We start from the raw sequence: 23,617 nt of genomic DNA, 5'->3' as shown, positions 1-23,617 counted from the left end.
TATTACAAACTGTTTAAATTTGGAAACGGTAGTGAGAAACTATATACATTTACATATAGAAATTACAAATAAAATGCCCCATTAGACCATTAAAATGGCTGCAATAAAGTATGGTTCAAATGGCTCTGAGCACTATGGGACTCAACTGCTGTGGTCATCAGTCCCCTAGAACTTAGAACTACTTAAACCTAACTAACCTAAGGACATCACACCCATCCATGCCCGAGGCAGGATTCGAACCTGCGAACGTAGCAGTCGTACGGTTCCGGACTGCGTGCCTAGAACCGCGAGACCACCGCGGCCGGCCAATAAAGTATGCAGAAAAGGTTGACTCGTGTTTCAATTTACCCCACCAACAGGGTACGATGTAATCAACTTGTTCACACTTTCGTGCGCAACTATCCTGTTTGGCTTCAATACTGTGGTTACGCCCCTTTTACCCATGTTCCAAATTCTGGAAGGGGGAAGAGAGTGTTGTGCATAAATATCTCCTAACTTTCGGAAAAACTCCCCAACATTTTTCCTACACACATCAATGCCATCCTCCAACCGATTAGTGCAGCCATATCGGCAACATATTGAAGAGTCATTCATCTTCATGGACGACAATTCGCGCCCCCATCGTGCACATCTTGTGAATGACTTCCTTCAAGATAACGACATCACTCGACTAGAGTGGCCAGCATGTTCTCCAGACATGAACCCTATCGAACATGCCTGGGATAGATTGAAAAGGGCTGTTTATGGACGATGTGACCCACCAACCACTGTGAGAGATCTACGCCGAATCGCCGTTGAGGAGTGGGACAGTGCCCTGATGAACTTGTATATAGTATGCCACGACGAATACAGGCATGCATCAATGTTAGAGGACGTGCTACTGGGTATTAGAGGTACCGGTGTGTACAGCAATCTGGACCACCACCTGTGAAGGCCTCGCTGTATGGTGGTACAACATGCAATGCTTGGTGTTCATGAGTAATAAAAAGGGCGGAAATGATGTTTATGTTGATCTCTATTCCAATTTTCTGTACAGGTTCTGAAACACTCGGAACCGAGGTGATGCAAAACTTTCTTTGATGTGTGTATTTATCAGTTGTGAAATCTAATGTTTGTCACCGAACTTGTTATTATATATGCAACGTTTTTGTAACTATAAACAGTTACTCACCAATAATGATTTCGATCTTCTCGAGCCGACTCTGACCATCACACTGGGGATACTACGCAGTCGAAAGTGCCTCCACACGATGGCAGCACCTGGCGGGATACTTCACGAAAAGATGCACATGTTGTAATTCACCGCTGTTGCAACATGCCCCTCTCTCCCCTCTAAGATGACATCTTTCATTATTTTGTAATTTTCAGTTAAATTCCGATTTTCGCTCATATTAGGGCGAATACTTTTATTGTCTCACTTTTGGTCTTACTAGTTTCCGCACCGACATATGAATCGTTGTCCTAGCTAAAAGCGTTTCCACGCTACACCAATTTATAACTTGACACAAAGCTAATTCATAACAATGGAGCGCATCTGACTACATTGTTACGATGACGTCACATGCACAATAAATACCGAGAGACAAACAATTGCATACGTGATCTATCCACAATGATCGCAACCATTGCGTACTCATTATTACTTGCGACTCAAATTGACGTTATTTTGTCACATGAGAAATTTCAACCGACGACAGAACAGACGTTTTCACGTCAAAAGTTACAGCTTTGGTGAATTTATTAGGTCTTTCATGCAATGTATAGAAGTTACAAACGAGTACAACAGTTTTGCCTTGCATGTGCACTAGACTAACTGTTTTAGGCCGTGATGAGTGGAACATCTGTTTCACATTTTTTCCTCACGTTCTGACAAGTGCTGTCCTCAGCTCTATATATTTCAGGATTTTCTTACCTCCGTTTTAATTTGAATTTTAGATTCCTGGTGTGTAGCTTCAATAATGAACGTTACCTAACTTTACTTAGAATGTGTATCACCTAAAGCGTTAAATTTTACTAACGACAGCCTTGATTTCTGAGATCCTGCACCACTATTATCCTTTTTTTTTTTTTAGTCATTTTGGCTTCTATTGACCTGTTCAACGGAAATTAAACTTGTTCCATAACATTACTAGAGCACTTCTCTTACTCTCTCATGCATTTTTCTGTCTTTTTATATGAACACTGAATACTTAATTCCTTGCCTTGCTGTTAGATTTGTGTATTTTTCCCTATTTTTCCTCCATGAAATTTGATTTAAGTTAATTTCAGGTCACCAAACCTCATTCCTAAGACAGTACAAGCGAGACTTGCTACATTTTTCTCCTATGCTCATAAGTGTTACATGTTATTTCTGATTTTATAACTGTTTATTCTTTTCTTTGGTCCTTGGTGTTCCTGTTCCACTCAAGATCCTGTTAGTCTCACGTTTTCAGCCGATTATCAGGATTGGTGGCGGAGGATCCGCACAGAAGAGAAAGGTAATGACCGGTATTGCAATATGCGTAACACACAAGGAAAGGAAGATGCATATCAGAGCAGGCGGAAGCAAAATTCGGCTGAAGTAATGTACGTGCGTTATTTCAAGACAGCGATGTCTAAAGACATTTTCAAGCTCGTAGCTTCTTAATTTGCCTTTCCAGAACTCAAGTACTCTGTCTAAAAGTGTTTGGTTGAACATCCTCTGTATGCTGTCTATTTTTTGCGCGCTTTCACTGAATGACCGTGTGAGCATTTCCACAATTGTCCTCGTATGTCTTGAGGTTTCTCCACTGACTAGTGCCCATTGACTGGAGACTTAATTCAGGACATTTTGGTTTAAAAAAAATATACGTCTTCTTCTGGCCTCCCATCGTCGACTAAAATTCTGATGGAATTTTCTTACATTGCTAGTATTCGAAGCAGCTGCCGCCAAATAAAGCACTATTGCACTTAAGTGCTTCAGTGATCTCTGCTGCGGTTTCGAGTAGAAATAATATGGACTCAGATTAAATATACTGAAGAGAACCAAACGGTTTAAAAGATTTATTTTTATTTTTTTAGAGTTTACTTTAAACAGATTAGCATCGTAGTTTTAATTGTTGCAAGTATGGCTCCCTTGGTGAAAATTGTTTCATTCACAAAGTTCAGCTGTTTCTAATAACGCCACTTTTTTCATTTACAGGTCTGGCAATTGATTACATGGTAAGTATGACGTTACATTACGTTCATAAAATATACAAAGAAGAAGTAGTTGATAAGTTCCAAAACAACAATTATTGTCTGGCGCTGTCATCTCCTTGCCGAAATCAGAATTTTACAACCTCTTTGATGCAATTATAATTTACTTTACAGCACTGGCAAATTCCTTTAAGTAAGAGATTTCGAGCCCTGAAGCTGTGGTTCGTAATCAGGAGTTACGGAGTGAAAGGTCTTCAGCGTCACATTAGAGAGGTAGGTATCATAGAATCAGACATACTACATAAGGTACGTAGTAATTTAGTGACTGCTTGTACTAATTATAAAGAGCACAGCCTATTCCATGTACATGGCTTGAAAGCCTGCCCTCTAATCTATGCTTTAACCAGGAAGTTCATAAGAGCTTATGAGCCCGGTTTTTGTGCCCTTCATATTAATATGACCCATTCGTGAATAAACGCAATCTGACTGAAATATTTTAAATTTTCGAGCGGCAAATACTTTTGGAAAGTACAAAGGAATAGTAAAAGTTGTGCTAACCAGAGTTAACCAAGGCATAACTGAAATTAGAACCTCTACCATAGACCTCATGCAGTTACTACTATGCGTGCAGGAGGAATTGCAACTTACGGATACAGTTCGTGCAATGCAAAAGTTTTTTCAATGTGCGCCACACATAAGCTAATATTATAATCTGAAATCACTGCGCTAGTATGGTAATAGAACTTATCTCGATATTTCAGTCTCCACTAGGATATTTTTTTTAAATTCAACAGCAGCACGAACTTATCTACCAGCTGAAAATGTTGTTTAATAAATCTCCGCTCTCTGCTTAAGGCAGCCTCTTTCCTCACACACTTTAAAAGCAATTAAAATGAATGTGATACGTTTCGACAACATGGTTACTGAGTGAACCCATGTGGAGGCATGGACCACATGGAAGGTTGCTTTGAACAAAGACCAAGAGGAGCGATAATAAGCTCGTAAAAGTTTCAGATTATGCTCAAACGTTCTATAATGTACAGTAGTTGAGTAAAATACTTCATATGCAAATAAATTTCAGCTGACCATGTGTCTTTACATTATCACCGGATACAACTGACCAAAAGCATCACCACATATTAGCATTAATGTCTGAAATATTACTTCACAATTGGGAGAGCAAAGAGACAAGCGGCTTGGACCCTTGGATTACTTAAAAAATAATATATTGTTCCCTATCGTTCTAAAGAAGTCGAAATCACAAAACAAAAACTCAAGTTTCCCACGTTAAACACGACAGCAAAATATATTTGGAAAGATATACATTGAAGAGCCGAAGAAACTGGTACACCTACCTAATATCGTGTACGGCCCTGCGAGCGCGTAAGTGCCGCAGCACAACGTGGCATGGACTCGACTAATGTCTGAAGTAGTGCTGGGGAGGAAAATGACATCATGAAACCTGCAGCGCTGTCCATAAATCCGTAAAATTACGAGGGGGTGGAAATCTCTTCTGAACAGCGCGTTACAAGGCATCCCAGGTACGCTCAATAATTTTCATGTCTGGGGACTTTGGCGACCAGCGGAAATGTTTAAACTCAGAAGAGAGTTCCTGAAGCCACTCTGTAGCAATTCTGGACGTTTGGGGTGTCGTATTGTCCTGCTGAAATTGACCAAGTCCGCCGGAATGCACAATGGACTAGAATGGATGCAGGCGATCAGACAGGATGCTTACGTACGTGTCACCTTTCAGAGTCGTATCTAGATGTATTAGGAGTCCCATATCGCTCCAACTGCACACGCCCCGCACCATTACAGAGCCTCCACCAGCTTGAACAGCCGCTGCTGATATGCAGGGTCCATGGATTCATGAGGTTGTCTCCATACCCGTACACGTCCATCTCCTCGATCCAATTTGAAACGAGACTCGTCCGACTAGGCAACATGTTTCCACTCATCAACAGTCCAATGTCGGTGCTGACGGGCCCAGGCGAGGCGTAAAGCTTTGTGTCGTGCCTTCATCAAGGGTACACGAGTGGGCATTCAGCTCCAAAAGCCCATGTCGATGATGTTTCGTTGAGTGGTTCTGACACTTGCTGATGGCCGAGCATTGAAATCTGTAGCAGTTTGCGGAAGAGTTGCACTTCTGTAACGTTGAAGGATTCTCTTCAGTCGTCGTTGGTCCCATTCTTGGAGGATCTTTCTCCGGCCGCAGCGATGTCGGAGATTTGATGTTTTACCGGATTCCTGATATTCGCGGTACACTCGTGAAATAGTCGTACGGGAAAATCCGCACTTCATCGCTACCTCGCTACCTCGGAGATGCTGTGTCCATTCGCTAGTGCGCCGACTACAACACCATGTTCAAACTCACTTACATCTTGATAACCTGCCATTGTAGCAGCAGTAACCGAGCTAACAACTGCACCAGACACTTGTCTTATATAGGCGTTGCCGGCCGTAGCATCGTAACCTGTCTGCTCACATATCTCTGTATTTGCATACGCATACCTATACCAGTTTCTTTGGCGTTTCAGTGTATTACTAGCCGTGACCTCAAGTCATACCCGATGGCTCCACGCACCACGACGCCAGTAGATACACCGTTATGATTCTCCAAAGCTTTGGAAGAATGGGTCCTCTCCCCAGGTCCCCCCCCCCCCCCCCCCCCCATAGTACCCGATGACAATCATCGGGAATAGTCCAGAACCGCGATTCATCCTGAACACAATGTTAAGCCATTCGTCAACACTCCACGCTTCCAAGCCACGACACAACTCGAAATACAGCTGTTTGTTTTCTGCTTTAAACGCCAGTCTGCTCATGGACGGTAATTCCCTAATTCGGCTGCTGTTAGTCTCCGACTACTGGTGGGGGATAATACAGTATGCTGCAGGGAATCCATTACTTGTCCTAAGACGACAGACGTAGGAGTGAAGCCGATGCGATATTCCTGGCGCACAATACGGCGATCCTCGTTTGCGGTGGTCAGATTTGTTCGTCTAGAATGTTCACGACGAGTATCTCCACCCTTATGTTCCCATGTAGTCCAACATCGGCCATTTTCACGTCTGAATGGCTCACAAATGTGAATATTCAGCAATTCGACTAGCCAGCCAAATGAGGCCTCTTCCATGCTCTGTCAGATGCTGATAATGTAGCCTCACTGGAGTAAGCGGCATCTCCGGTTCCTTCAAAGTCATCACTGAGCATCTGACGTTGTTCATGACTCTTATATACCCTAGCAGGCCTGGTAACTACACTAAATACGAACAATACTAGTGCATTCTGGTGGCCGTGCTGCCTATCACAGAGAATTACAACTAACCATTTACATATTGCCGATGGTGTGTAGGTGTACGAAGTTGACAGTCGACCATGTGTTTTCGGTGGTTCACTTTTTTGTCAGGCTGTATAGTTTTGAGATTTCACGAGAAATTGCACTGAGTACCATTCTTACTAATCAATACACATTACATGTTCTCGCTATCTTCAAATCGATAAATCTGACTTTGTGGCTGCGCAGATTTCGGGTTCAGTGTGCAATGATACCCTTTATATGTGACTAATTTTCTGTGGACACTTCTCTTTTCTTGCAGTGTCATTCCAAACTTGCACAAACAAATGTCGCATTAGTTGCAGCCTTGCGCAAGCCTACCGATCTGACGTCACTCCCGCAGCCTGCCCATCAATCATTCACGTACAATGCTGCCATCCGTCGGAAAGTATATTCACTCGATTATTGTAAGAAAATACAAACGACATAAACAATATTTCTACATGTTTAATGAACGATAGGATAGCTTAAATGTGGATAATAGCCTAGGTAATGTCCTTAAAAAAGGAAAATAACCCGATTTAACTAAATATAACGCCTGGAATCTCTCTGATAGTTTACACTCCTATGGGTAATACAAAGAAGTGTGAGATGGTATGAACATGCGTGAATGAAATGTCTATTGGAAGGAGGTAACACAAAAGAAAGATCAGGATGTAACATCCGCTCGGCAACGAGGTCAGTAGATACGGAGCTCAAGAGCGTCCTGGGAATGGCTGAGGCTGAAAATCGGTAGGGTGGCCAGAATAAAGCTGGCCCAGAAAATTCACTATCTGACCTCAAATATGCGGACACATTTTAGCGCACATTAACATGTGTCCTCCCTTCGCATTTATGACGGTTTGAATACTGCCGTGGACACTTTCCGTGAGGTGTCTGAATATGGGGGAATGGCAGCCAAGTCTTCCCCCAAACCCGAAGCTAGAGAAGATAGTCATTTTGGAATCTGGGGTCTGGAGCGAAGTCGACGCTCTGACCCATCCCAGAGGTGTTCCACCAGGTTCAAGTCGAGATGCTGGGCAGGCCCGTCCATTTCCGGAATGTTATTGCCCACAAACCATTGGCTCACAGATCCAATGTGTATTGTCATACTGATTCAGTCATCGTCTCCGCCTTAGTCGTCTACTGTACAGAGTACACAATGCTATAAAAAGTGTTCATATCCTTCCGCATTTGGCGTTTCGTTAAGCCCGGAAAGGGAACCACACCTTAATCACGAGAAACACCGCCATACCGTAACACAGCCTTCTCCCTTCTTCACTGTTGGCATCATACATGAAGGCAGGTAACATTCTCCAACATTGGCCCAACCCAAATCCTTCACTCAGACTGCCAGATGCTATACCGTGATTCACATTCCAAATCACTTGTTTCCTGTTATTCATCGTCCAGTGGCGGTGCTCTCCACTCAAAGTTAATCATTGCTTAGCACTGACTACAGAAAAATGTGATTTATGTGGAGCTGCTCAACCATTGTATCCTATTCTTTTTTACTCCCTGCGCACAGTCATTGAGCTAGCTAGACTGTACTTTGGAACTCACGAGAGGTTCCTTCTGCTGATTTCATGTGATGTTTCACAACCATCTCCTTTTGCTCTTCGGTCTCTGTTCGTCAGAACATGTGGTCTGCCTGGTCTTGGTTTATCAGTGGTGGTTCCTTCACGTTTTCGCTTAACAATAATCGCTTTAGGTGGGTTGCAGTGGTGCTGATGAATTTCTTACTCAGGTGCTATCTAATTACTAGTCCGCCTTCGAAGTCACTGAGCTCTCTTGACAGACCCCTCCTGCTCTTATTGCTTCTCTGTCGACAAAACAGCATTCTCTGCCTCCTTTTATACCGGTGGGTCCACCTCTTGTTGGATTTTGTAGTCAAGTCCACGGTACGTAGGGGTATCAGATAGTTTTGATCTGATAGTACACATGTTAAAGTAATGGCATATGAGATTTTAGTGTGGCCTATTCCAAGGTATTACTATAGTGTTTCCGAGCTTTATCAAACCTCCTTGCAGGAAGATTAAGGGATTCAGAAAAGCTATGATGGTAACAGGTTGATACAGATCACACGAAGCTACAGCAGAGCTGTTCAAGGATCAGAAATGTAGATCTACTGGAGGCAAAAAAGAAACGTTATTTAAAGTAGATGTGCAACATTTCTACTAAATTCTTTATATATCTCGCGGGAAGATCATGAGAACGAAGTATAACCGCTACTGTCGCAGGTTCGAATCCTGATTCCGACATGGATGTGTGTGATGTCCTTAGGTTAGTTAGGTTTAAGTAGTTCTAAGTTCTAGGGGACTGATGACCTCAGAAGTTAAGTCCCATAGTAGTCAGACCCATTCAGAACATGTGTTGTTGTTGTTGTAGTCTTCGGCCCAAAGACTGATTTGATGCAGCTCCCCATGCTACTCTATCCTGTGGAAGCCTCTTCATCTCGGAATAACTACTTCAACTTACATTCTTCTGAATATGCTTTCTGTATTCATCTCTCTAAGATTTTTAAAGCCGCTCTGCATGGCCGCTATGTCACGGATTGCGCGGCCCCTCCCGCAGGAGGTTCAAGTCCTCCCTAGGGCATGTGTGTGTGTGTGTGTGTGTGTGTGTGCGTGTGTGTGTGTTGTCCTTAGCATAAGTTAGTTTAAGTAGTGTGTAAGTCTAGGGACCGATGAACTCAGCAGTTTGGTCCCTTAGCAATTCCCACTCATTTGAACAGTTTTTATTTTTACCCCCCTTACTTCCCTTCAGTACTAAATTGGTGATCTTTTGATGTCTCAAAATATGTCCCATCAACCGATCCCTTCTTGTAGTCAGATTGTGCCATAAATTTCTTTTCTCCGCAATTCTATTCAGTACCTCCTCATTAGTTACATGATCTCGTCATCTAATCTTTAGCATTCTTCTGTAGCATTTCATTTCAGAAGCTTATATTCTCTTTAAGTCTGAACTGTAAATCGTCCATGTTTCACTTCCAAACATGGCCACACTCCACACAAGTATAACCACAGTAATTTTTTATTTCTCGCAATATTCGCGAATGGAATAGCGCCGGGTGTGACGAACTGCGGGCGAAGAGGCCTGTGCCTTACTTTGTGGAGTATATATACCTATTTCCTGCTGTTCTTCTCCCTTTCAGACACGTTATGTGATCCGAACGTGATTGAAACTAGCATCTAATTTAGCCAGACAACCTTTATGGCACTCTGTTGCATGTTGGCACGACAATTACTAATGAGTCTGATGTCCTTCAAGAGGCGGACAAAAATATGGAATCACTACAAACAAACATATTACCATGCCTTATACTGTGTAGAGAACTAGCTGGAGTTCAAAACAGCTTCCAGCCATATCCGAATGGATAAATACAGGTCCTGTATGGTCTTCAAGGGAATCTTATACCATTATTCCTTCAAAACAGTCGCAAATTCAGGTAACGATCATGTAGGTGGATAGCGATGACGCATCTTTCTCTCCACAGTAGACCATAGAAGCTCAGTAATACTGAGATCTGGCACTGTGGTGGCAGGGGAGATGCAACAATTCATCCTAGTGTCTACAAAACTGGTCTCGGGCGATACGAGCTGTGTGAACGTCGCCCTGTCGTCTTTGATCACAGCACAACCATTTGGGAACAGACATTGTACCAAGGGATGGACCTGATCTGCCAAAATGGTCACATAATTCTTGGCAGTAATATAACCTTTCAGAGTAACAATGTGGCACTTAGAATACCGCGATACCGCAGCCCATATCATCACCGAACTCTTGACTTGTTATGCTCTTGGAATGTAAACTCGTTCAGAAGATGTAAACAGTGTGAACCAAGACTCGTCAGACCAAATGACATTTTTCCGTTGCTCCATATTCCAGGTTCTATGGCTTCGGCATCACGTTTCCTTGTCACTGGCGTTTATACTTGACATGTGGTTTTGGAATTGGAGCTCGCCCTGCAATTGTCAGCCTATGGAGCACCTTCGGGTTGCTTTGGTGCTGCCCAAATTCACGAGTGAAACATTGAGTTCTGCAGCGACTTTTGCAGCTGTTGCCCTCCTATTTTGCGTCTCAATCCTTTTTAATATCTATGTCCACGATCTAAGTAGTTCAAATGGATCTGAGCACTATGGGACTTAACATCTGAGGTCATCAGTCCCTTAGAACTTAGAACTACTTAAACCTAACCAACCAAAGGACATCACACAGCCGGCAGGAGTGGCCGAGCGGTTCTAGCCGCTACGGTCTGGAAACGCGCGACCGCTACGGTCGCAGGTTCGAATCCTGCCTCGGGCATGGAAGTGTGTGATGTCCTTAGGTTAGTTAGGTTTAAGTAGTTCTAAGTTCTAGGGGACTGATGACCACAGACGTTAAGTCCCATAGTGCTTAGAGCCATTTGAACCATTTTTGACATTAAACACACCATGCCCGAGGTAGGATTCGAAACTGCGACCGTAGCGGTCGCGCAGATCCATATTGTAGTTCCTAGAACCCCTCGGTCACAACGCCCGGCGTTCACGATCTATCAAAACACACTTTAGGAGCGCGTATTGTGGCTAAGTGAGTCACGTTTTTCTGCTTTCTCTGTATGCGGTCTAGATCATCGATACGATTTGCCTAAAAACACCAAACGCTTCGACTACCTTGGTTATGGAAGCAGCCACACTCTGCCCACGTTCGACTTCACTTAGCTCCAACATGCTGCATCCACAACTACACAGAACACTCTTCTAACTACAGTTGACTCTTGTAACGTACTGATGACTTGCACAGGTGCTCTTCGTGGTCGAACAGAACAGCATGACCTGCACGATTGGCTCCCAAAGGCATTTATGTTCAAACATGGATTTCTAGCCGTGTTTTTGTCTTTTTGTTCAACCCCTTTTGGGTCGTGAAAATGACGATGTCCTGTGTACAAACACTTTCTATCTCAAAAACCTGTTTGGATTTAACGATGTACATTGTGTATTTTTCAATGCATCGTTTCAGTGTAAACAAAGGAATGAGAATTTGTGGAAAGTTGATGGGAAGTCCTCTAGAAGCCGTTCGCGTTAAGACGTTCAGAAAATACACTCCTGGAAATGGAAAAAAGAACACATTGACACCGGTGTGTCAGACCCACCATACTTGCTCCGGACACTGCGAGAGGGCTGTACAAGCAATGATCACACGCACGGCACAGCGGACACACCAGGAACCGCGGTGTTGGCCGTCGAATGGCGCTAGCTGCGCAGCATTTGTGCACCGCCGCCGTCAGTGTCAGCCAGTTTGCCGTGGCATACGGAGCTCCATCGCAGTCTTTAACACTGGGAGCATGCAGCGACAGCGTGGACGTGAACCGTATGTGCTGTTGACGGACTTTGAGCGAGGGCGTATAGTGGGCATGCGGGAGGCCGGGTGGACGTACCGCCGAATTGCTCAACACGTGGGGCGTGAGGTCTCCACAGTACATCGATGTTGTCGCCAGTGGTCGGCGGAAGGTGCACGTGCCCGTCGACCTGGGACCGGACCGCAGCGACGCACGGATGCACGTCAAGACCGTAGGATCCTACGCAGTGCCGTAGGGGACCGCACCGCCACTTCCCAGCAAATTAGGGACACTGTTGCTCCTGGGGTATCGGCGAGGACCATTCGCATCCGTCTCCATGAAGCTGGGCTACGGTCCCGCACACCGTTAGGCCGTCTTCCGCTCACGCCCCAACATCGTGCAGCCCGCCTCCAGTGGTGTCGCGACAGGCGTGAATGGAGGAACGAATGGAGACGTGTCGTCTTCAACGATGAGAGTCGCTTCTGCCTTGGTGCCAATGATGGTCGTATGCGTGTTTGGCGCCCTGCAGGTGAGCGCCACAATCAGGACTGCATACGACCGAGGCACACAGGGCCAACACCCGGCATCATGGTGTGGGGAGCGATCTCCTACACTGGCCGTACACCTCTGGTGATCGTCGAGGGGATACTGAATAGTGCACGGTACATCCAAACCGTCATCGAACCCATCGTTCTACCATTTCTAGACTGGCAAGGGAACTTGCTGTTCCAACAGGACAATGCACGTCCGCATGTATCCCGTACCACCCAACGTGCTCTAGAAGGTGTAAGTCAACTACCCTGGCCAGCAAGATCTCCGGACCTGTCCCCCATTGAGCATGTTTGGGACTGGATGAAGCGTCATCTCACGCGGTCTGCACGTCCAGCACGAACGCTGGTCCAACTGAGGCGCTAGGTGGAAATGGCATGGCAAGCCGTTCCACAGGACTACATCCAGCATCTCTACGATCGTGTCCATGGGAGAATAGCAGCCTGCATTGCTGCGAAAGGTGGATATACACTGTACTAGTGCCGACATTGTGCATGCTCTGTTGCCTGTGTCTATGTGCCTGTGGTTCTGTCAGTGTGATCATGTGATGTATCTGACCCCAGGAATGTGTCAATAAAGTTTCCCCTTCCTGGGACAATGAATTCACGGTGTTCTTATTTCAATTTCCAGGAGTGTATATGTTCCGCCTACCTTCTTCACTCATACAAAAAAATTACAGGTTGCAGGTGTTTTTCTCATGATACATGAGCGAAGGTGTAGCAATGTGTTAAAATAATTTAAAAGACTAGGCCCACGGATCGAAATCTAAGTTCGGCCATAGTTATTTTCAAGGGAAGGAAGATTAGGTTTTAACGTCCCAGTGATGTTTAGGTCATTAGAATTAGAGCTAGTTTAGACTTTCTGTGATCACTTCGTGTGAAAGTACAGATGACTCACTTGTTACAGCCGTATGTGATTTCTTTCCTTCTTTTGTCTGGACATCAACAGCTGTCCAAATCTAATGCCATCGCTGGCGTCAGAAAATTCAAAATTAACCGAAAGTGGAAAGCCAGGCATAACAAGAATAGGAGTAAGTAATGACAATCATCCACGAGGAACCAAAGAATAATGTACGAGTGTATAAAGTGTAGAAAGGCATGGAGAGTCCCAGTTACGGAATTCTGGCAGCTAAACAGTTTCCGGTCACGTTAATGTGACCTCTCAAAAGCCTGAATAACGAGCTTTTGAAGCTCGGGCCGCTGCGAAACGTGCAGGAAGAGAATCTGTGAGGTTCTGGAAGGTACCGACAGGACTTAGAGCCATGCTGACTCCAAGGTCGTGGCCAGCTGTGGTAGGTTCCTCAGTTGAGGATCCATGTAGCGTACAGCCCGATCGAGGTGGCCCCACAGATTCTCGATTGGCTTTACATCCGGGGAGTTTGGTGGCCAGTGGGGTACGGTAAACTCATGTTGGTGCTCTTCGTACGCCGCAAGCTGTGTGACACGTTCCATTGCCCTTCTCATAGAGGCCATCGTGCCGAGGACAAACTAACTGCATATAGGGATGAACAGGCTCCCGAAGGATCTATTGCGCCGTCACGAGATCACCTAGGGAATGTTATGAAAACATTCTCCAGACCATAATCCTCCCTCCTATGTCCTGGACCATTCTGATGATTGTTACATGGTATTCGCTTCTAGACGTTTCACGCTGCACACACCAACGAATATCTGTCCTATAGGGCATAAAACGTGATTCGTCTGAAAAAGCTACCTGTCGCCACTCAGTGGACATACAGCTGCGGTATAGGATTGCAAATTCCACCGTTCGTCGCCAATGAAGAACAGTCAGCGTGTGTGCACGAACCAGGCACCTGCTGCAGAGGCCCCTATGCACCAACTTTTGCTGAACGATCATTGAGGAGAAGCTGTTGGTAGCCCCTTGGTTTATCTGAACAGTCAACTGCTCAACGGTTGCACGTCTGTTCTCCCGCACACGTCTCCGCAGCCGTCGTTGATCCTTGTCATCTATTTTCTCTGGTGCATCGCAGTTGTCTCGGGGTCAGTTTTGGAAAGCGCCATTTTGCTCAAATGGCTCCAAGCACTATGGGACTTAACATCTGAGGTTACCAGTCCCCTAGACTTAGAACTACTTCAACCTAACTAACTTTAGGACATCACACGCATACATGCCCGAGGCAGGATTCGAACCTGCGACCGCAGCCGCAGTGCAGTTCCGGACTGAAGCGCCTAGAACCGCTCAGTCACAACGGCCGGTGCGCCATTTTGCCGTGCACCGTAAACGTTAAGCGCGGCGGCTAGCGAAAAGATTACAAACTTAGCCGTTTCGGAAATGCTTCCACCCTTGGTCTGATAGCCAATGATCGCACACGTTTGGCCCTCTGATAAATTACTCCGTTTCCACATTACAATAACGATTGCGTTATTTTGCGCGTCCTCTGACACGCTTAATATACCCTCCACTTGCAGTGTTACCACCTGCCGTCTGTGAGTGGGTATTGAACGTTGAAGTTGAACACAGACAATAGTCACATTAATATGACTGGACTGTGTAGAAGAGGAAGTGAAGCGCATGTCTCGTCAGAAAGCACAAAGGACAAATAACTATTCACCCTCGAAAGGCCTTACGCTAATAACGTGCAAAACTGCCTCTAGCCTTGATAATTCAGCCAGAAAGAGAGTGCAGAAGTATATTCAGGTAGGCTTTAGATTAGATAGATCCCGAAGAACTACCAGATTGTGGGGATGTCGACTGATACGTTCCACCTGCTGCTATAATAGCCCCAGACATTTTCTGTGGGCTTAAGGTTGGATGATTTAGTGGGCGAGTCGAGGTGGAACAGGGATCGCGTCATTGTTCTTCAAGCCAGAAACGTAAGTGAGAGGGCCTGTGAAAATGGTTGTTGTTGTCTTGGAAGATACAAGTGTCCACAGCATACTCATCATGAAAATGGCGAAGAAAGGGCTACACTTGGTTACTGGGAAAGCTAAAATAAACAACATGGTTCATATTCATACTAATCTGAATGAAATGAACAAAGACATTGTATGAAAGACATCTCTAAAACATCAGAGAAGCAACTTCAGCCCGAATTACAACATACATCTCTGAGGGTTAAACGCCTCATTGGGCTGTCGGTGCGCTCGACGCCTCACATCATTTGATTCAGGCAAAATCATATCATGCCTCCAATCAGATAGTGGCGAGATTTTTTTCCGTGGACGACATGCACCTTCATATGCCTCTGTTCAAATGGTTCAAATGGCTCTGAGCACTATGGGACTTAACATCTGTGGTCATCAGTCCCCTAGAACTTAGAACTACTTAAACATAACTAACCTAAGGACATCACACACATCCATGCCCGAGGCAGGATTCGAACCTGCGACGGTAGCAGTCTTGCGGTTCCGGACTGAGCGCCTTAACCGCGAGACCACCGCGGCCGTCTATGCCTCTGTGAGCAATGGCCGTTTGAGGGGAACCCCACTCCAACTGTCCGTTGCATTACATACAGTTCCATCCCCATGTTCGCTCTGAAACTAGTTAAGACGGACCTGCATTCATTGAAACCAATTATCATTGACAATGATGACATACGTCGGTTAGGATCTTTCTGCAACCACTGTTCTCATGTGTGTTACATGGCGGCAACTGGAAGACCATTCCTCGTAGTTACATTGGACAGTCGGCGTTGATACACCGACGGATCAGGCGGTTGCATTCACAATGGTAATGGGCGGTGTCCAAACCCATCGATGCATCTTGCTGTACTGATTCCTTACATGCACTGCCCCTACTTGTGTGGATCCATTGGTACCCTTTCTACACTATGTATAGCGCTCCAGGTGTGACCAGTGTACTCTTTTCATAGGTTGAATAATATTTAGTGTCGTGAACACTATATATAAACAGATCTGACAATATTTAAAAGGCTATTCAAAGAGTCATTTTTCCTCATCTATTGTGTATTTTTTCCATTCTAAGTGTCAAATAATGCCAAAGACAACTGTATTTTTCTCCGTCAATACAGGTGACTTTTCACTTTTATAAAAAAAAGTATATTTAATGACAATTGCGTGATAAGCATCTCCTTATCCGTGCACAGGGCAAGAGCGTTCTTTATCCAAGTATTCTAAAACCTACAATAATCAATTTTCCTCTTTCAGACAGCTGGCCTCTTTTGTGGAAGAACACCCACAGGAAAAATATTCAAGTGTGTGAATGTGTGATGTCTGTTCTTTCGGACATGTCCAAAAGAAAAGACATCAGGCAGAATCCGCAGCTGTCAAACATTATATGTAAATTGAAGGGGCTCACTGTTGTCAGCTGCAGTGGGACATGACGCGGTGTCAGCGGCCACGAGCGAAAATGTGTACTGCATTCGGATTCGAACCAAGGATTTCCTGCTTACTAGGTAGGTGCGCTAACCACAGCGCCATCCAGGGCACAGTGTTATTGCCATTGTGCTGACTATCTCGATACGCCTCGCCGCGATCCACAGTCCCATCGAGCATCACCTGTCTGCAGCCCCTGTCCATTTTATTCACTGTTGCCACTCTGAGATTCCCACAGGAAGTCGGACTTATTTGTGCATCCTCACTGAAGAAATTGGACCCACTACCCAGAAATGAACCAAGGACCTTGCCGTTGGTGGTAAGGCTTGCGTGCCTCAGCGATACAGATAGCCGTACCGTAGGTGCAACCACAACGGAGGGGTATGTGCTGAGAGGCCAGACAAACGTGTGGTTCCTGAAGAGGGGCAGCAGCCTTTTCAGTAGTTGCAAGGGCAACAGTCTGGATGATTGACTGATCTGGCCTTGTAACAATAACCAAAACGGCCTGGCTGTGCTGGCACTGCGAACGGCCTAAAGCAAGGGGAAATTACAGCCGTAATTTTTCCCGAGGGCATGCAGCTTTACTGTATGGTTAAATGATGATGGCATCCTCTTGGGTAAAATATTCCGGAGGTAAAATAGTCCCCCATTCGGATCTCCGGGCGGGGACTACTCAAGAGGATTTCGTTATGAGGAGAAAGAAAACTGGCGTTCTACGGATCGGAGCGTGAAATGTCAGATCCCTTAATCGGGCAGGTACGTTAGAAAATTTAAAAAGGGAAATGGATAGGTTAAAGTTAGATACAGTGGGATTAGTGAAGTTCGGTGGCAGGAGGTTCAAATGGTTCAAATGGCTCTGAGCACTATGGGACTTAACATCTGTGGTCATCAGTCCCCTAGAACTTAGAACTACTTAAACCTAACTAACCTAAGGACATCACACACACCCATGCCCGAGGCAAGATTCGAACCTGCGACCGTAGCAGTCACGTGGTTCCGGACTGAGCGCCTAGAACCGCTAGACCACCGCGGCCGGCGTGGCAGGAGGAACAAGACTTCTGGTCAGGTGACTAGAGGGTTATAAACACAAAATCAAATAGGGGTAATGCAGGAGTAGGTTTCATAATGAATAGGAAAGTAGGAATGGGGGTAAGCTACTACAAACAGCATAGTGAACGCATTATTGTGGCCAAGATAGATACGAAGCCCACACCTACTAAAGTAGTGCAAGTTTATATGCCAACTAGCTCTGCAGATGACGAAGAAATTGAAGAAATGTATGATGAAATAAAAGAAATTATTCAGATACTGAAGGATGACGAAAATTTAATAGTCATTGGTGACTGGAATTCGGTAGTAGGAAAAGGGAGAGAAGGAAATGTAGTAGGTGAATATGGATTGGGGCTAAGAAAAAAAAGAGGAAGCGGCCTGGTAGAATTTTGCGCAGAGCATAACTTACTCCATAGCTAACACTTGGTTCAAGAATCATAAAAGAAGGCTGTATACATGGAAGAAGCCTGGAGATACTGACAGGTTTCAGATAGATTATATAATGGTCAGACAGAGATTTAGGAACCAGGTTTTAAATTGTAGGACATTTCCAGGGGCAGATGTGGACTCTGACCACAATCTATTGGTTATGACCTGAAGAATAAAACTGAAAAAAGGTGGGAATTTAAGGAGATGGGACCTGGATAAACTGAAAGAACCAGAGGTTGTACAGAGTTTCAGGGAGAGCATAAGGGAACAATTGACAGGAATTGGGGAAAGAAATATAGTAGAAGAAGAATGGGTAGCTTTGAGGGATGAAGTAGTGAAGGCAGCAGAGGATCAAGTAGGTAAAAAGACGAGGGCTAGTACAAATCCTTGGGTAACAGAAGAAATATTGAATTTAATTAATGAAAGAAAAATATAAAAATGCAGTAAATGAAGCAGGCAAAAAAGAATACAAACGTCTCAAAAATGAGATCGACAGGAAGTGCAAAATGGCTAAGCAGGGATGGCTAGAGGACAAATGTAAGGATGCAGAGGCTTATCTCACTAGGGGTAAGATACACTCCTGGAAATGGAAAAAAGAACACATTGACACCGGTGTGTCAGACCCACCATACTTGCTCCGGACACTGCGAGAGGGCTGTACAAGCAATGATCACACGCACGGCACAGCGGACACACCAGGAACCGCGGTGTTGGCCGTCGAATGGCGCTAGCTGCGCAGCATTTGTGCACCGCCGCCGTCAGTGTCAGCCAGTTTGCCGTGGCATACGGAGCTCCATCGCAGTCTTTAACACTGGTAGCATGCCGCGACAGCGTGGACGTGAACCGTATGTGCAGTTGACGGTCTTTGAGCGAGGGCGTATAGTGGGCATGCGGGAGGCCGGGTGGACGTACCGCCGAATTGCTCAACACGTGGGGCGTGATGTCTCCACAGTACATCGATGTTGTCGCCAGTGGTCGGCGGAAGGTGCACGTGCCCGTCGACCTGGGACCGGACCGCAGCGACGCACGGATGCACGCCAAGACCGTAGGATCCTACGTAGTGCCGTAGGGGACCGCACCGCCACTTCCCAGCAAATTAGGGACACTGTTGCTCCTGGGGTATCGGCGAGGACCATTCGCAACCGTCTCCATGAAGCTGGGCTACGGTCCCGCACACCGTTAGGCCGTCTTCCGCTCACACCCCAACATCGTGCAGCCCGCCTCCAGTGGTGTTGCGACAGGCGTGAATGGAGGAACGAATGGAGACGTGTCGTCTTCAGCGATGAGAGTCGCTTCTGCCTTGGTGCCAATGATGGTCGTATGAGTGTTTGGCGCCGTACAGGTGAGCGCCACAATCAGGACTGCATACGACTGAGGCACACAGGGCCAACACCCGACATCATTGTGTGGGGAGCGATCTCCTACACTGGCCGTACACCTCTGGTGATCGTCGAGGGGACACTGAATAGTGCACGGTACATCCAAACCATCATCGAACCCATCGTTCTACCATTCCTAGACCGGCAAGGGAACTTGCTGTTCCAACAGGACAATGCATGTCCGTATGTATCCCGTGCCACCCAACGTGCTCTAGAAGGTGTAAGTCAACTACCCTGACCAGCAAGATGTCCGGATCTGTCCCCCATTGAGCATGTTTGGGACTGGATGAAGCGTCGTCTCACGCGGTCTGCACGTCCAGCACGAACGCTGGCCCAACTGAGGCGCCAGGTGGAAATGGCATGGCAAGCCGTTCCACAGGACTACATCCAGCATCTCTACGATCGTCTCCATGGGAGAATAGCAGCCTGCATTGCTGCGAAAGGTGGATATACACTGTACTAGTGCCGACATTGTGCATGCTCTGTTGCCTGTGTCTATGTGCCTGTGGTTCTGTCAGTGTGATCATGTGATGTATCTGACCCCAGGAATGTGTCAATAAAGTTTCCCCTTCCTGGGACAATGAATTCACGGTGTTCTTATTTCAATTTCCAGGAGTGTAGATACTGCCTACAGGAAAATTAAAGAGACCTTTGGAGATAAGAGAACCGCTTGTATGAACATCAAGAGCTCAGATGGAAACCCAGTTCTAAGCAAAGAAGGGAAAGCAGAAAGGTGGAAGGAGGATATAGATGGTCTATACAAGGGCGGTGTACTTGAGGACAATATTATGGAAATGGAAGAGGATGTAGATGAAGATGAAATAGGAGATACGATACCGCGTGAAGAGTTTGACAGAGCACTGAAAGACCTGAGTCGAAACAAGGCCCCCGGAGTAGACAACATTCCATTAGAACTACTGACGGCCTTGGGAGAGCCAGTCATGACAAAACTCTACCATCTGGTGAGCAACAGGCGAAATACCCGCAGACTTCAATAATAATATAATAATTCCAATCCCAAAGAAAGCAGGTGTTGACAGATGTGAAAATTACCGAACTATCAGTTTAATAAGTCACAGCTGCAAAATACTAACGCGAATTCTTTACAGACGAATGGAAAAACTGGCAGAAGCCAATCTCGGGGAAGATCAGTTTGGATTCCGTAGAAATGTTGGATCACGTGAGGCAATACTGACCCTACGACTTATCTTAGAAGCTAGATTAAGGAAGGGCAAACCTACGTTTCTAGCATTTGTAGACTTAGAGAAAGCTTTTGACAATGTTGACTGGAATACTCTCTTTCAAATTCTGAAGGTGGCAGGGCTACAATACAGGAAGCGAAAGGCTATTTACAATTTGTACAGAAACCAAATGGCAGTTATAAGAGTCGAGGGACATGAAAGGGAAGCAGTGGTTGGGAAGGGAGTGAGACAGGGTTGTAGCCTCTCCCCCATGTTATTCAATCTGTATATTGAGCAAGCAGTAAAGGAAACAAAAGAAAAATTCGGAATAGGTATTAAAATCCATGGAGAAGAAATAAAAACTTTGAGGTTCGCCCATGACATTGTAATTCTGTCAGAGACAGCAAAGGACTTGGAAGAGCAGTTGAACGGTATGGATAAGGTCTTTAAAGGAGGATATAAGATGAACATCAACAAAAGCAAAACGAGGATAATGGAATGTAGTCGAATTGAGTCGGGTGATGCTGAGGGAATTAGATTAGGAAATGAGACACTTAAAGTAGTAAAGGAGTTTTGCTATTTAGGAAGTAAAATAACTGATGATGGTCGAAGTAGAGAGGATATAAAATGTAGATTGGCAATGGCAAGGAAAGCGTTTCTGAAGAAGAGAAATTTGTTAACATCGAGTATAGATTTAAGTGTCAGGAAGTAGTTTCTGAAAGTATTTGTATGGAGTGGAGCCATGTATGGAAGTGAAACATGGACGATAAATAGTTTGGACAAGAAGAGAATCGAAGCTTTCGAAATGTGGTGCTACAGAAGAATGCTGAAGATTAGATGGTTAGATCACATATCTAATGAGGAGGTATTGAATAGAATTGGGGAGGAGAGAAGTTTGTGGCACAACTTGACCAGAAGAAGGGATCGGTTGGTAGGACATGTTCTGAGGCATCAAGGGATCACCAATTTAGTATTGGAGGGCAGCGTGGAGGTTAAAAATCGTATAGGGAGACCAAGAGATGAATACACTAAGCAGATTCAGAAGGATGTAGGTTGCAGTAGGTACTGGGAGATGAAGAAGCTTGCACAGGATAGAGTAGTATGGAGAGCTGCATCAAACCAGTCTCAGGACTGAAGACCACAACAACAACAACCCAGAAAGACATATCAATTATATGAATGCGTTGATATGCCAAGCTAGGCAAAGGATTCAGTTTCGTCAGTGCCGATGCACAAATACGTCCGACCTCCTGTGGGGATCACACAGTAGCGTACAATGAGTGAAATGGACAGGGGCTGTTGATAGGTGGCGCTCAATGGGAATGTGGATCGGCTGTGAAGAGTGCCGAGATATTCCGCGCAGTAGCGATAACGCTATGTCCCGGTTGGGGAATTGGTTAACACACCTGCCTAGATATAAGGAGACCCTAGGTTCGAATCCTGGTCCAGTAGACATTTCCGCTCGTGGCCGCTGATTCCGCATTATATCCCGTGCAGCTGACAGCAATGATCCCTTTCAGTTTAAATACTCAAATCGCTATGGACCTTTTGCAACGTATCTCGAAAGCAAGGCAGACAACAAATAAAGACTAAGAAGAAACTAAAGCATGAAATCCCCTACTGTATCATGTGGTAGAGACTTCCGTTGATAGTAAACGACACCACCATCCCGTTACCAAAGTGAACGCCTGAACTTTCTTCCCGAGAAACAGTGACAGTGATGTCTCGTCCAATTGATGGTCTGTGTGCCACTATTTGCATGGCATTGTGAAATTTTTCGACGTTCTGCTTCCTTCGTTCTAGTGTGTGACGTTCTATGCTTGAAGTCGATGCAAATTTAAATTCCAAGCCCCCATTTGTTGGCGCCATAAATCCAACTTATGGATCTCATCAACAAGAAATTATGAATTAAACTGTATGCTGTCCATTACATGAATCTAGTTCCAGAGTCCACTTTTGTTTTTGTTTTCTTGCATTAGTTGAATGACCGTTAGTTTTGAAAAAAGTTTGTTTAACTGAATTTTAATCTTGCACCATAACTTCCTTCGTTAATACGTGACGCAGTTTTGGAATTAATCGAATAAACATGCCCCACATAAATCCTACTATCCTATCATTTTCTTTAGTTCTGATAGACACTGAATTCACGTTAACAAAATGTGGGATGATGGATTTAACTGGTTTCAATATTAGAAATAGGGGTTTCTGACATGAACCATAAAATAAAATTTCAAGACCATTGTATAGTAACTATGAAATCGGAAAGCAATTATCACTGTTGTGTTGTTATTATTAACATATCTTCTATGTTGAATAAGTCCGCAGCTCGAGGTCTCGCGGTAGCGTTCTCGCTTCCCGAGCACAGGCTCCCGGTTTCGATTCCCGGCGGGGTCAGGGATTTTCACCTGCCCTGATATAACTGGCTATTGTTGTGTCGTCTTCATCATCATCATTCATCCCCATTAAGGTCGGAGGAAGGCAACGACAAACCACCTCTATTTGGACCTTGCCTAGTACTGCGGTGCGGGTCTCCCGCATCGTTTCCCTACGCTCTGTCAAGAAGCATGGGACTTCATTTCCATGTGCAGAATAAATAGAATTTACATGATATAAATTTATTTTAAGGTCAAAGATTTAGTAGCTAATCGATCATCGATATTTAAATTACATCTGAGCGTGAATCAACCCTTACCCGCAACTATGCACTGATGAGTCGAAGCATTATGACCACCTGCTTAAAAATTTTGGAACGAAATGCACGACCGATTCTGCGTATCAGGGATCTGACAGTTTGTTGGTAGGTTTGTGGAGGTATGTGGCATTAAACGTCTACGCACAGGTCATGTAATTCGCGTAAATGACGGGCCGCTGATTCACGTACGCGGTGATGGCACCATGGCACCATGGCGCCGAGGCATAAACGTGAGCTCACTGCAATGCTCCCT

The 23,617-nt window shown here is 45.1% G+C and overlaps 1 protein-coding gene across 2 annotated transcripts in view; it reads left to right on the top strand.

Moving 5' to 3' along the window:
- The window catches only part of LOC126297689 (histidine decarboxylase), a 393,180-nt gene that overhangs the window by 299,398 nt on the left and 70,165 nt on the right, over nucleotides 1-23,617 (top strand). For both annotated transcript variants that reach the window (XM_049988805.1, XM_049988804.1), the window contains exons 11-12: nucleotides 3,161-3,180; nucleotides 3,331-3,429. In XM_049988805.1, the coding sequence (XP_049844762.1) occupies nucleotides 3,161-3,180; nucleotides 3,331-3,429 (119 nt within the window). The remainder of the gene's footprint in view (nucleotides 1-3,160; nucleotides 3,181-3,330; nucleotides 3,430-23,617) is intronic.

The sequence above is a fragment of the Schistocerca gregaria genome, chromosome X, assembly GCF_023897955.1.
Source record: "Schistocerca gregaria isolate iqSchGreg1 chromosome X, iqSchGreg1.2, whole genome shotgun sequence".
Classification (NCBI taxonomy): domain Eukaryota; kingdom Metazoa; phylum Arthropoda; class Insecta; order Orthoptera; family Acrididae; genus Schistocerca; species Schistocerca gregaria.
Note: the sequence above shows the minus strand (reverse complement) of the source record. Positions and strands in the feature narration are given on the sequence as shown.